General features: G+C 38.5%; 1 protein-coding gene across 5 annotated transcripts in view; it reads right to left on the bottom strand.

The window, feature by feature from the left end:
• The window catches only part of TMLHE (trimethyllysine hydroxylase, epsilon), an 86,378-nt gene that overhangs the window by 48,005 nt on the left and 23,026 nt on the right, over positions 1-15,347 (bottom strand). For 4 of the 5 annotated variants that reach the window (XM_027053173.2, XM_015085458.3, XM_027053170.2 and 1 more), the window contains one exon: positions 1,654-1,830. The exons of the other annotated variant lie outside the window; for it this stretch is intronic. In XM_027053173.2, the coding sequence (XP_026908974.1) occupies positions 1,654-1,830 (177 nt within the window). The remainder of the gene's footprint in view (positions 1-1,653; positions 1,831-15,347) is intronic. 5 annotated transcript variants of the gene reach the window in all.

Genomic DNA, 15,347 nt, shown 5'->3' on the forward strand with positions numbered 1-15,347 from the left:
CAAAACTGGAGGTATCACAATCCCAGATTTCAAGATATATTACAAAGTTGTAATAATCAAAACAGTGTGGTACTGGCACAAAATAGACATTTAGATCAATGGAACAGAATAGAGAGCCCAGAAATAAGCTCATGAATATATGGTTAATTAATCTTCAACAAAGGAGGCAAGAATATGCAATGGGAAAAGGACAGTTTCTTTAACAAATGATGTTGGGAAAATTGGAGAGCAACGTGCAAAAAAATGAAACTGGACCACTTTCTTACACCACACACACACACACACACACACACACACACCAAACTCAGGATGGATTAAAGACCTAAATGTAAGACCTGAAACCATAAAAATCCTAGAAGAGAACAGAGGGAGTAACTTCTTTGTCATCGGCCATAGCAACCTTCTTCTAGATATGTCTCCCAAGGCAAAGGAAATAAAAGCAAAAGTAAACTATTGGGACTACATAAAAATAAAAAGCTTCTGCACAGCAAAGGAAACCATCATCAAAACAAAAAGGCAATCTGGTGAATAGAAGATATTTGCAAATGATATGTCCTATAAGGGGTTAATATCCAAAATATATTAAGAACTAACAAAATTCAACATCAAAAAGCAAATAATCTGATTAAAACAGAGAACCTGAATAAGCATTTTTCCAAGAAGACATCCAGATGGTCAAAAGACACATGAAAAGATGCTCAAAATCTCTCATCATCAAGGAAATGCAAATGAAAACCACAATGAGATATCACCTACACATGTCAGAATGGCTAGCATGAGAAAGATAAGAAATAACAAGTGTCGAAGATGTGGAGAAAAGGGATCACTTATGCAGTGTTGGCAGGAATGTAAATTGATGCAGCCACTGTGGAAAACAGCTTTGTGGTTCCTCAAAAAATTAAAAATAGAAATACCATCCCATCTAATAATTCCACTGTTGGGTATTTACTCAAAGAAAACACTAATTTGAAAAGATACATGCACCCCTATATTTGCTGCAGCATTATTTACAATAGCCAAGATAGGGAGGCAGCCCAAGTGACCACTGATAGATGAATGGATAAAGAAGATGAGATGTATATACACACAATAGAATGTTATTCAGCCATAAAAAAATGAGATCTTGCCATTTGCAACAACATGGATGGACCCAGAAGGTATTTGTTAAGTGGAATAAGTCAGACAGAAAAAGACAAATACCATATAATTTCACTTATATGTGGAATCTAAAAAAACAAAACAAACGAACAAAAAACCAGTTTCTCAAATACAAGATAGCAAATACAAACTGGTGGCTGCCAAGGGGGAGGAGGAGGGGCAAAGTAGGTGAAGGGGATTAAGAGGTACAAACTTCAGTTATAAAGTCAACAAGCCACAGAGATGAAAGGTATGGCGTAGGGAATATACAGTCAATAATACGGTAATAACGTTGTATGGTCTTGGATGGTGATTACATGTATGGTGAGCACTGAGTAATGTACAGAATTGTCAAATCAATGTTATACACCTGAAACTAAGAAGATATTTTATGTTAATTATACATCAATAAAAAAAATAGAATTCTCTGTTTTGGAATGAGGCAAATCAGTTTTTGCAAAATAATTGTTCCTTAGAAGAATACTCCAATGAAGGCAAAGTCTGTTGTCTACTCACAAGTGAAAAAGAGTGTGGTCTCATCCAGACGAATGGTCTTTGGCTTGATGCATAAATCTACACTGGCAGTGTCCAGGCTACGCTGGTGGGTCTTGGAGTTGTAGCAAGATGCTGAGCGGCAGTGGTCTCGAAGCCACACATAATCAAAGCGCATCACGGTGTTTGCATACTGCAGTTCTAGGGGAAAGCATTCTTTCAGATTATTTAATGTATTATTTTACAAAAAGAGATAATTATTTATTGAGGAAAACTTAAAAACAATCAATAGTCAGAAAACTTCCTTCAAAAAGTTTTCTACCAAGAAACAAGCAAGAGCAATGAGAGGAACACGAGCCTCTCAGATAGAAAACATCCTATACAATCTCTAGAATTAAAACAGTGACGTTGGGATAGGCAGAGCAGATAAAACAACACATGCATATAAAATGTCCAAAAATACACCTAAATATAGGAACTTGGTATCTAATAAACTGATAGTTATACACTGGGGAAATAATGACTTTTAAAATAAATGGCGTTTGGACAACTAGGTAGCCATTTGGAAAAAAAGACAATATTGGGTCCATAACCATATTGTCACCAGTCTCCAAGATAAACTCAAAACATATCAGAGTTCTAAATTTGGAAAAGGAGGAGAGGAGAGAAGATGGTGGCATAGGAGGACGCTGGGCCCACCTCGTCCTGCTGATCCCTTAGATTCCACCCACATCTGCCTAAATAACCCAGAAAACTGCCGGAAGACTAGCAGAACGGACTCTATGGAGCCAAGTGTAGACGAGAGGCCCACGGAAGAGGGTAGGAAGGGTGGAGAGGTGGTGCGTGCTACAGGGACTGGCGGGAGGGAGCCGGGAGGTGGAGGGGCAGCCTCCCCCCCCCCCCACCCGGCAAGGCAGAGCCCCCAAGTCTGGCTTGCAAAAGCAGAGGGACCGGAATCTGTGAGTTCTGACAGCCAGCAGGACTTAACATGTGGAATGTTAAAAGTCAGCAGCTCTGCTCGGAGAGCGGGAGAGCGAGAGGACACGGGGAGGGAGAGTTGCTGAGCCTCGGAAGACAGAGCTCAGCTCGGCAGGGAACAAAGGTGCTGGCAAGCGCTATATCCCTCTCCCATCCCCCAGCCAAAATTCCAAAGGGAACCAGTTCCTGTCACCAAACTTGCTGGTACCGTGCAAACACCCAACACTGTGCTTCTGTGGACCCATCGCTCCAACAGGTCTGCCTCCCTCCCGGTGCTGCAGGGCCTCTCCCACAGGGGACCACCTATGGAAAAGTAAGCTAAGCCTGCCCCTCCTGCCCCTGTGCACCTTGTGGATCCACCCCGGCTAATACGCCAGATCCCATCAAAGCAGCACCACAAGCCTGGCAGTGTGCAAATAGCCCAGACAGGGGCCACACCACTCCACAGTGAGTCCTGCCCCTGGGAGAGGGGAAGATAAGGTACACACCAGTCTGATTGTGGCCCCAGCGGTGGGCTGGGGCCAGATATGGGGTCTGACTGCAGCCCTGCCCACCAACACAAGTTTCTCAGGACAGCACAGGGGAGGTGACCTGCAGTTTGGAGCCACCCCAGGGACTACCCAAAATGACAAATGGAAGAATTCTCCTCAAAAGAAACTAGAGGAAGTAGCCACAGCTAACTAATTGATCAAAAACGATTTAAGCAATACAATGGAACAAGAATTTAGAATAATAGTCATAAAATTAATCACTGGGCTTGAAAAAAGCATAGAGGACAGCAGAGAATCTATTGCTACAGAGATCAAGGGACTAAGGAATAGTCATGAGGAGCTAAAAATTGCTATAAATGAGGTGCAAAATTAAATGGAGGCAACCACAGCATGGACTGAAGAGGCAGAGAGAATAGTTAAATTAGAAGATAAAATTATGGAAAAAGAGGAAGCTGACAAAAAGAGAGATAAAAAAAAATTCAGGAGTATGAGGGGAGATTCAGAGAAATAAGTGATGCAATCAAATGGAACAATATCCGTATAATAGGAATTCCAGAAGAAGAGAGAGAGAAAGGGGCTGAAGATGTACTTGAACAAATCATAGCTGAGAACTTCCTTGATCTGGGGAAGGAAAAGGCATTGAAATCCAATAGGCACAGAGAACTCCCTTGAGGCATAGCTTGAATCGATCTTCTGCATGACATATCATAGTGAAACTGGCAAAATACAAAGATAAAGAGAAAATTCTGAAAGCAGCTGGGGATAAACAGGCTCTAACCTACAAAGGGAGACCCATAAGACTAGTGGCAGACCTATCTACTGAAACTTGGCAGGCCAGAAAGGAATGGCAGGAAGTCTTCAATGTGATGATGAACAGAAAAAACATGCAGCTGAGAGTCCTTTATCCAGCAAGTCTGTCATTCAGAATAGAAGGAGAGATAAAGGTCTTCCCAAACAAACAAAACCTGAAGGAATTCATCACCACTAAACCAGCCCTACAAGAGATCCTAAGGGGGATTCTGTGAGTAAAATGATGCAACAACCACAATGTACCAGAGATATCACTACAAGCATGGAACCTACAGACATCACAATGACTCTAAACCCATATCTTTCAATAATAACACTGAATGTAATGTAAATGGACTAAATCTTCCAATCAAAAGACATAGGGTATCAGAATGGATAAAGAAACAAGACCCATCTATTTGCTGTCTACAAGAGACTCATTTTAGACCTGAGGACACCTTCAGATTGAAAGTGAGGGATGGAGAACTATTTATCATGCCACTGGAAGTCACAAGAAAGCTGGAGGAGCTGTACTTATATCAGACAAACTAGACTTTAAATTAAAGGCTGTAACAAGAGATGAAGAAGGGCATTATATAATAATCACAGGGTCTATCCATCAGGAAGAGCTAACAATTATAAACGTCTATGCGCCAAATACAGGAGCCCCCAAATATATAAAACAATTAATCACAAACATAAGCGACCTTATCGGTAAGAATGTGGTAATTGAAGGGGACTTTAATACTCCACTTACACTAATAGATAGATCATCTAGACACAGGATCAATAAAGAAACAAGGGCCCTGAACGATATCAGATGGACTTGACAGATATATTTAGAACTGTGCATCTCAAAGTAACAATATACTTTCTTCTCGAGAGCACATGGAACATTCTCCAAGATAGATCACATACGGGTCACAAAACAGCCCTTAATAAGTATAAAAGAATTGAGATCATACCATGCACACCTTCAGACCACAATGCTATGAAACTTGAAATCAACCACAGGAAAAACTCTGGAAAACCTCCAAAAGCATGGAGGCTAAAGAACACCCTACTAAAGAATGAATGGATCAACCAGGCAATTAGAGAAGAAATTAAAAAACATATGGAAATAAATGAAAATGAAAATACAACAATCCAAATGCTTTGGGATGCAGTGAAGGCAATCCTGAGAGGAAAATACATTGCAATCCAGGCCTATCTCAAGAAACAAGAAAAATCCCAAATACAAAATCTAACAGCACACCTAAAGGAAATAGAAGCAGAACAGCAAAGACACCCCAAACCCAGCAGAAGAAGATAAATAAAGATCAAAGCAGAAATAAACAATATAGAATCTAAAAAAACTGTAGAGCAGATCAATGAAACCAAGAGTTGGTTTTTTTTAAAAAATAAACAAAATTGAAAACCCCCTAGCCAGAATTCTCAAAAAGAAAAGGGAGAGGACCCAAATAGATAAAATCATGAATGAAAATGGAATTATTACAACCAATCCCTCAGAAATACAAGCAATTATCAGGGAATACTATGAAAAATTATATGCCAACAAACTGGACAACCTGGAAGAAATGGACAAATTCCTAAACTCCCACACACTTCGAAAACTCAAATGGGAAGAAATAGAAAATTTGAACAGACCCATAACCAGCAAAGAAATTGAATCAGTTATCAAAAATCTCTCAACAAATAAGAGTCCAGGACCAGATGGCTTCCCTGGGGAATTCTACCAGACATTTAAAGCAGAGATAATACCTATCCTTCTCAAGCTGTTCCAGAAAATAGATAGGGAAGGAAAACTTCCAGACTCATTCTATGAAGCCAGCATTCCTTTGATTCCTAAACCAGACAGAGATCCAGCAAAAAAAAGAGAATTACAGGCCAATATCCCTGATGAATATGGATGGAAAAATTCTCAATAAGATACTAGCAAATCAAATTCAACAGCATATAAAAATAATTATTCACCACGATCAAGTGGGATTCATTCCTGGGCTGCAGAGCTTTTTCAACATTTGCAAATCAATCAATGTGATACATCATATTAATAAAAGAAAAGAAAAGAACCATATGATCCTGTCAATCGATGCAGAAAGAGCATTTGACCAAATTCAGCATCCTTTGTTAATAAAAACTGTCAAGAAAGTCGGGAGAGAAGGAATATATTTAAACATCATAAAAGCCATTTATGAAAAGCCCACAGCTAATATCATCCTCGATGGGGAAAAACTGAGAGCTTTCCCCCTGAGATCAGGAACACAACAGGGATATCCACTCTCACCACTGTTGTTTAACACAGTGTTGGAAGTTCTAGCATCAGCAATCAGACAACAAAATGAAACCAAAGGCATCAAAATTGGCAAAAATGAAGTCAGGCTTTCATTTTTTGCAGATGACATGATATTATACATGGAAAACCCGATAGACTCCACCAAAAGTCTGCTAGAACTGATACATGAATTGAGCAAAGTCGCAGGAAACAAAATCAATGTACAGAAATCAGTTGCATTCTTAATGAAGCAACAGAAAGACAAATAAAGAAATTGATCCCATTCACAACTTCACCAAGAATCATAAAATACCTAGGAATAAACCTAACCAAAGATGTAAAAGATCTGTATGCTGAAAACTATAGAAAGCCTTTGAAGGAAACTGAAGAAGATACAAAGAAATGGAAAAACATTCAGTGCTCATTGATTGGAAGAATAAATATTGTTAAAATGTCAATACTACCCAAAGCCATCTACACATTCAATGCAATCCAAATCAAAATTGCACCAGCATTCTTCTAGAAGCTAGAAAAAGTAATCCTAAAATTTGTATGGAATCACAGAAGACCCTGAATAGCCAAAGTAATATTGAAGAAGAAGACCAAAGCATGAGGCATCACAATCCCAGACTTCAGTCTCTACTACAAAGCTGTAATCATCAAGACAGTATGGTATTGGCACAAAAACAGACACATAGACCAACGGAATAGAATAGAGACTCCAGAAATGCAGTTGCATGGCCAACTAACGTATGGCCAACTAATCTTTGACAAAGCAGGAAAGAGTATCCAACGGAAAAAAGACAGTCTCTTTAACAAATGGTGTTGAGAGAACTGGACAGAAACATGCAGAAGAATGAAACTAGACCAGTTTCTTACAACCATTCACAAAAATAAACTCAAAATGGATAAAGGACCTGAAAGTGAGACAGGAAACCATCAAAACCCTAGAGGAGAAAGCAGGAAAAAAAAAACCTCTCTGACCTCAGCTGCAGCAATTTCCTACTTGACACATCTCCAAAGGCAAGGGAATTAAAAGCAAAAATGAACTATTGGGACGTCATGAAGATAAAAAGCTTCTGCACTGCAAAGGAAACAATCAACAAAACTAAAAGGCAACCAATGGAATGGGAAAAGGTATTTGCAAATGACATATCAGACAAAGGGCTAGTATCCAAAATCTATACAGAACACACCAAACCCCACACCCGAAAAACTAATAACCCAGTGAAGAAATGGGCAGAAAACATGAATAGACACTTCTCTAAAGAAGATATCCAAGGGGAGGGTGGGTGATGGGTATTGAGGAGGGCACCTTTTGGGATGAGCACTGGGTGTTGTATGGAAACCAATTTGGCAATAAATTTCATATATTGAAAAAAAAAATAAAGTCTTATAGGAGAGGAAAAAAAGAAGATATCCAGATGGCCAACAGGCACACGAAAAGATGCTCAACATCACTCCTCATCAGGGAAATACAAATCAAAACCACACTCAGATACCACCTCACGCCAGTCAGAGTGGCTCAAAGGAACGAATCAGGAGACTACAGATGCTGGCGAGGATGTGGAAAAACGGGAACCCTCTTGCACTGTTGCTGGGAATGCTAACTGGTGCAGCTGCTCTGGAAAACAGTGTGGAGGTACTTCAAGAAATTAAAAATAGATCTACCCTATGACCCAGCAATAACACTGCTAGGAATTTATCCAAGGGATACAGGAGTGCTGATGCATAGGGGCACTTGTACCCCAATGTTTATAGCAGCACTTTCAACAATAGCCAAATTATGGAAAGAACCTAAATGTCCATCAACTAATGAATGGATAAAGAAATTGTGGTTTATATATACAATGGAATACTACATGGCAATGAGAAAGAATGAAATGAAAATACTACATGGCAATGAAAAAGAATGGTCTTTTGTAGCAACGTGGATGGAACTGGAGAGTGTTATGCAAGTGAAATAAGTCATACAGAGAAAGACAGATACCATATGTTTTCACTCTTATGTGGATCCTGAGAAACTTAACAGAAGACCATGGGGGAGGGGAGGGGAAAAAAAGTTAGAGAGGGAGGGAGCCAAACCATAAGAGACTCTTACAAACTGAGAATAAACTGAGGGTTGATGGGGGTTAGGAGGGAGGGGAAAGTGGGTGATGGGCATTGAGGAGGGCACCTGTTGGGATGAGCACTGGGTGTTGTATGGAAACCAAGTTGACAATAAATTTCATATTAAAAACAATAAATAAATAAAAATTAAAAAAATTGAAGAAAAAATATTGGAAAAGGAAACCACTGAAGTATTTTAAAAGGAAACACAGGTGGGTAGAGGTTATAAAGGAGGTACTTATACTATTCTTTCAACTTTTCTGTCAGTTTGAAGTTATACCAAAATAAAAAGTTGCCAAAAAATTAAAGACTTTCCTATATACTGGGTTACTAATATAGGAAAGGTAAATGAAAACGAGATCAAATTTGTTAGAGGAACAAAAAGTATAATGTAGCTGGATATAAGCAAAAATGTGGAAGACCGCTTACAGAGAAATATGCTCAAAGAGAGGCAGATTCAATAATGACAAGATACAAATTCTCCAACAAATTAATGCACAAAATTCCATGTACTTCCAGTCCAAATTCACATGGAAATTTTCATGTACTGGACAGGCTAATTCCAAAATTCATATTCAGGATTAATAAACTTATAATTTTGAAAAAGAAGAAAGGCAAGGGGGTAACTGTCTTACAAAATACAAAAAACATATATAAAGCTACAGTCATGTAAAAAGTATGATATTTGAAAAAAAAAAACAAAGAAGAGGGAAACCATAAGCGACTCTTAACTCTTATAGAGAACAAGCTGAGGGCTGCTGGAGGGAAGGTGGGTAGGGGATGCACTAGATTTGGGATGGGGATTAAGGAGGGCACTTGTAATGAGTACTGGTGTTGTATGTAAGTGATGAATCACTAAATTCTACTGCTGAAACCAGTATTACACTATATGTTGACTAACTAGAATAAAAAAAAATTATGGTATTTGTGCAGAATAGATGAACAGGTTAAGGGAACATAATAGAGTTTCAAAACAGCCCCAAGTATACATGGAAATATGTTTATGTTAAAGGTGTCATTTCATAACAGTAGAGAAAAGATATATTATTCAATAACTAGTTTTGGAGAAAAAGAATATTTGACAAATTTGACTCTGGATTCATATCATTCAAAACAGTAAATTACTGATAGATCAAAATATAAAAAATAAAATTATTATACAGTGACAATCTTGAGGTAGGAATGGCCATTTTAATATATATGAAAATCATAAAAGATAAATTTGTCTATATGCAAAGAAACCTGTTTTGCAAACAATATAAAAAAACAATGTTAAGTGGCAAGTTCCTGACCTACCTAGGATCCATGGAATAATAAAATTGTGTGTATGTGTGGGTAGTCCTACATTTTTCCATTGAGAGGATCCATAGCTTTCTATAGAATTCCTATGCAATTCATAAGCTAAAAATATTGAGAACCCTGTCCTTGAAGTGACAAAAGTGATTAACTTCATTCAGATGGGTCATTACACTGAGCTAATCCAGGATGTGACAAGTAGCCTGGGGGTCACATAGAGCCTGTAGCCTGTTTTCATACAGCTTGCAAGATAAGAATGGTCTTTACATTCTAAAAATGTTGTAAGACAAAAACAAAACAAAGAAGACCATGAAACAGATATGTACACGATCCATAAAGCCAAAAATATTTACTATCTGGCCCTTTACAGAAAGTGTTTGTTGGCTCCCAAAATAATTCATAGCCATAAAATCGTTTATCACCTTCTCTTCCACTTCTGGTGATTTCACAGGACTTGCTAATATCACCAACTCAATAACTTTTTAAACATTTTCTCTCAACCAACCCTTCCTTGTACTCTATGCGACAGTCCATATAGGCCAATATGCCATCTTCTCTGCAGCCTTTAAGTTCTTGTACATGCAGCTCCCTCTGACTGGAACATTTATCCTCACCTTCTCACCCCTCTTTCCTTGCCTAAATCATATTCCGTATTCATGACTCAGTTCACAGGTTATATCTTATAAGCAGTCATATGTAACTCCTCAGTTTGGGTCAGGTACTTCTCCTCTTTGTTCTTACAGCACCCTATATATCGCCTAAAAGCATTTATCATGCTGTCTTATAATGGTCTACAGGTTTGTCTTTACCAAAGACTAGGAGCACCTTTAAGATACTGAATGTGCCTTCTTCATCACTGCATGCTTAGCACTTATCACAACGTCTAGTTTCTAGACGTTGTGCCCATTAAATGTCTGTTGAGGAAATCAATAAGCAGTGCTGAAGCTGCCTTACTGGTAACTCCAATATAGGTTACACATCAGAAATGAGAAGGATCCTCTCATTGAAATGACCTCTATGAATGACCTTCTCTTGCTCTGTTCAACATCTAGTAATCTTGACTACTACCTGCCATACATATACTGTTTTCAGTTCAGGAGTTGCTAGGCACCTACAGTATGGTAGTAGAATCCTACGTCCTATGTGGCTAGACTTCTCTCTTGCAAGCTCCAGAACATCCCCTACATTTTAGTTTAATTGCTGTGCTTATTGTCCATCTTCCCATGACTGAGTTCATTCTCGTCTTTGCCCTTGCCATTTATCTCCTTGAAATTATAAGCTCCCCTAATTAAATGACCATCTTTTCCTTCAAAATCTGGCTACAAATTCATTTATTCAAGGAAGCTTCCTTGAACAACCCTACATTTTCTTTGAAATTAAGTATTTGGTAGGTAACAACTTAATGTGCATTTGCATATGGCATAAGGTATTCATACTTCTTATATTTATTTACTTATGTTTCTTGGATACCACATCTTACATCTTGGGTCTCTAGAAATTCTCAGCTATACACAAAATTGACACTAAACAAATGTTTCTTAACTAGGCCAAAATGTCAATACAGAAAAGAAACTTGGGATTCATCTTAACTCATCTTTCTCATAATCTGCATTTGATCGATCACCAAGGTGTGCTGCTTCTACCTCCTAAATCTTTTTAAAATCTATATGACCTTTCCACTCCTTTCTCATGCCACATTTAGGCAACCACTGTCTTTCACCGTGGGCCTCCACAAAGAGATTTTTAAAATCGGAGTTGTGAAATCAGATTGTATTTTGGAAAGAGTGTTCTAGTTTTTGCTCAACAGGGCAAGACAATGCTGTAATCATACTGGTAGGATAGTTGTTCCCTTGCTCTTCTGAAACTCATGCTGTCCTATATGACTCTACCCTTCTTCATTACTCTAGTCAAATATCTCCTGAGCCCCTCTATTTTTAAATAAATAAATAAAGATCAGTTTATTGCCATCCCTCTCCTGTCAGCATTCTTAACAACTTCATCACCATTAATTGTAATACCTTTATAATTTTCATTTTTAACATCCTATCCTACATCTTGTTCCTTTTCAGTTCAATTATTTGTGCACTCCTCACTCTGATACTCTTTCAACCCCACAAAGAACTCTAATCCATTGACCACAACCTCCTTTTTGTCATCCATCATCTTGTCTTCTTTAATGTTTTCATTTCTCTCCTTATGGAGCCCAGATGCAATGGTCCTTCATTTTAATCAATTCCCTGAAAACACCCTAACTCCCTTGCCCTTCTCTCTCCTTCCACCATACTTCCCTGAAAAAGCCCCACTCCTTTTTTTCTAAGCCCCACTCCTAAAAAACTCAAGTCCCTACTTTGTCTGTGCCTGTAGCCAAGCAGCTGAACATTGTCAGAGAAAATTTTCTAAACCACAATGACTATTCTCATTTTAAAATCATCACCAAAAATCTCAAATGAGTACTCACCACTGCCAAACAATCCTTGCATAATTTCCTGGGAAAGTCACTCACTCACTCTCCAAGAAGACTATTTCACACTGTCTCCTCTCTCCTCAAACTGCTAGCACCGCCTCTCCCTTCCCATTTTCAACTGATAACTTTGCTTACTCCTTCAAAGAGAATATGGAAGCAATTAGAAGAGAATCTCCACAAACTCATGTTCCTTCCACATCTGCCCAGTTACCTGCACCTGTGCACATTCTACCTTCCTTCCTGTTACTATGGTTGAGACATCTGTGCACTTAACTAAGGCTAACACTTCCATTTAGGAATTAGACCCTATCTCTTCTCTCCCACACAGGTACTACACTTCTGAAATTGCTCCACCCCCTTCTTTGCATTATCAAAGTTTCCCTCCCTACTGGATCATTCTCATCAGCAAACATGTTGCAATATCCCACCATCTTAAAACGATGTTCCCCTTCACTCTGTGTACCCCTCCCATTACCACCCCACCTCAATCATATTCCCTTTCATAGTGAAACTTATGGCTTGATGTTTCCACTACCTTCTCCAATTTCCTCTTACTAAACTTGTTTTAAGTTTTAGAATGGTTTTAGATTTACAGAAAAGCTGGAGCGCCTGGGTGGCGCAGTCGGTTAAGCGTCCGACTTCAGCCAGGTCACGATCTCGCGGTCCGTGAGTTCGAGCCCCGCGTCGGGCTCTGGGCTGATGGCTCAGAGCTTGGAGCCTGGTTCCGATTCTGTGTCTCCCTCTCTCTCTGCCCCTCCCCCGTTCATGCTCTGTCTCTCTCTGTTCCAAAAATAAATAAACATTGAAAAAAAATTAAAAAAAAATAAAATAAAAATAGATTTACAGAAAAGGTACAAACAGTTCCGATAAAGTCCTTACCCAGTTTCCTCTATTATGAATATCTTATATTAGTTTGGTAAATTTGCCACAACTAATGAATAAATACTGATACACAATTTATTAACAAAATCCCATACTTTATTTGAATTTTGTTAGTTTCCCCCTAATGTCCTTTTTCTATTCCAGAATCCCATCTAGGTCCCACCGTACACTTAATCATGTCTCTTTAGGCTTCTCTGGGCTGTGACTTTCCTTGTTTTTGATGACCCTGACAATTTTGAGAGGGATTTTGTTATTAGAGTCCTCCCCAATTTGGGTTTGTATGATGATTTTCTCATGGTTGAAGTGGGGTTATAGTATAACCTATAGTATAGGTTTTTGGGAGAATGGCTACACAAGTGAAGTGCCCTTTTCAACACATCATATCAATGGTACATGCTAGTAATAGGACTTATTACTGATGGTGTTATCCTTTAACACCAGGCCAAGATAGAGCTTGCCAGATTCCCTACTTACAGTTATTCCTTCTCCTTCCATATTCTATTCTTTGGCAGCAAATCACTAAATGCAGCCTACATGCTAGGACTGGGGAGTTAAGATTGACCTCCATAGTGGGAGGAGGAGAAATGACTACATAAACTATTTGAAATTCTCCTGTATGGGAGATTTCTCTCTACTCTCCCCATTTATTTGATCATTTGTTTATATCAATATGGACTCATGGATATTTATTTTTTATCTCGGGTTAGAATCCAATATATATTATTTATTTTCTTGCTCAAATTGTTCCAGCTTCGGCCATTGGCAACTCTTTTAGTTGGCTCCTGTGTCCCTTTAACATCGTTTCATTTTTTTTTAGCACTTCCTTATTTTCTGGCACTTCAAGTTTCTCCAGGTTTATCTTGTATTTTCCCTGACCAAGCCCTAGAATAAGTCATTTCACCCAGGAGGCTTGGTTCCTTTTATTGGAGAACAGCATTAGAAATCAAGATCTGGTCACTGAATGCACTCACTGCTACTGAGGTATCACTGCTTCTAGGCTCTCGCAACGGACAGAGCTAGGAAATACACTATCTATGTGAAAAAACATCTATAATGATTTCTGCATGTATCCACCCGTATCTATATTAAGCTATACATGAACTCATATTGATATCTCCAACTCTAATCCAGAACCACACGATTCATTCTAGCATTTCCCCTGTGCTTATTTGTAACCACACTCTCTGATGCTGAGAAACCTGGTTCCCACTGTCTGCCATGCTCTTATGTGTTTAATCCTGACACATATACAGCAGTTTTAGAATTGTAAATCTGTTTTCATATAAGAAACAACTTTAAAAACTAGAGTATAGTGTTTATGTATAGCTCCTTTTGTCTTTAGCCTTACGGTTTCCAGTCAAAGCACTGTTTTCCAACATTATATAGGCCACCACCTTTCCGTCCATTTCCTTCAATAGTTACATATTTATAATACAGTTGGATTCATTTATCACAGGATGTATTCCGTCTTCAGATCTGACTTCCTGGTTGATTTTCTAAAATTTGTATACATTTAAATTTGTATACTTTCACTTTTTGCTATAAACGTCTATAGGTTTTTTTTTTTTTTCAAATGTAGTTATTGCTACTATATTTCCATACAGATTGTTTCTACTGGCCTAAAAATATCCCGTATTACACTACCTCCTCCCAACCCCCTGGCAACCACTGATTTGTTTTCTGTCCCTATAGTTTTGCCTTTAACAGAATGTTATATGAATGAAATCATACAGTATGTAGCCTTTAATGGTCAGGCTTCTTTCATGTAGCAGAATGCATTTACGATTCATGCTGTTGTGTGAATTAATAGCTCATTAATTGTGTGAATTGATAGCTCATTACCTTTTATTGTTGAACAGTATTCCATTGTATGGATGTACTACGGTTTATTAATCAACCTTTGGAAGGATATCTTGGCAGCTTCCCACTTTTGACAATTATGAATAAAGCTGTTATTCATGTGCGGGGTTTAATTTTAGAGGAAACTGCCAAACTGTCTTCCAGAGTGGACATACCATTTCTGTATAATCACCAGCAATGTATAGGACTTTCTGTTGCTCTGCACCCTTGCCAGCATTTAGTACTGTCAGCTTTTTATTGGGGGGGGGGGGGTTAGTTATTCCAGTATGTGTGCATGCTTTCTCGTTTTGGCTTTAATTTGCATTTACATAAAGAAAATAATGTTGAGCATCTTTTCACATGTTTATTTACCATACTTACATCCTCTTTAATGAAATGCCTGTTCATATCTTCCCACCCTTTTATTTTTTTAAATTTAATGTTTATTTATTTTTGGGAGAGAGATAGACAGACTGTGAGTGGGGGAGGAGCAGAAAGAGAAGGAAACACAGAATCTGAAGCAGGCTCCAGGCTCTGAGCTGTCAGCATAGAGCCTGATGTGGTGCTTGAACTCCTGAATCATGAGATCATGACC

Source organism: Acinonyx jubatus, chromosome X, assembly GCF_027475565.1.
Source record: "Acinonyx jubatus isolate Ajub_Pintada_27869175 chromosome X, VMU_Ajub_asm_v1.0, whole genome shotgun sequence".
Taxonomy (NCBI): Eukaryota; Metazoa; Chordata; class Mammalia; order Carnivora; family Felidae; genus Acinonyx; species Acinonyx jubatus.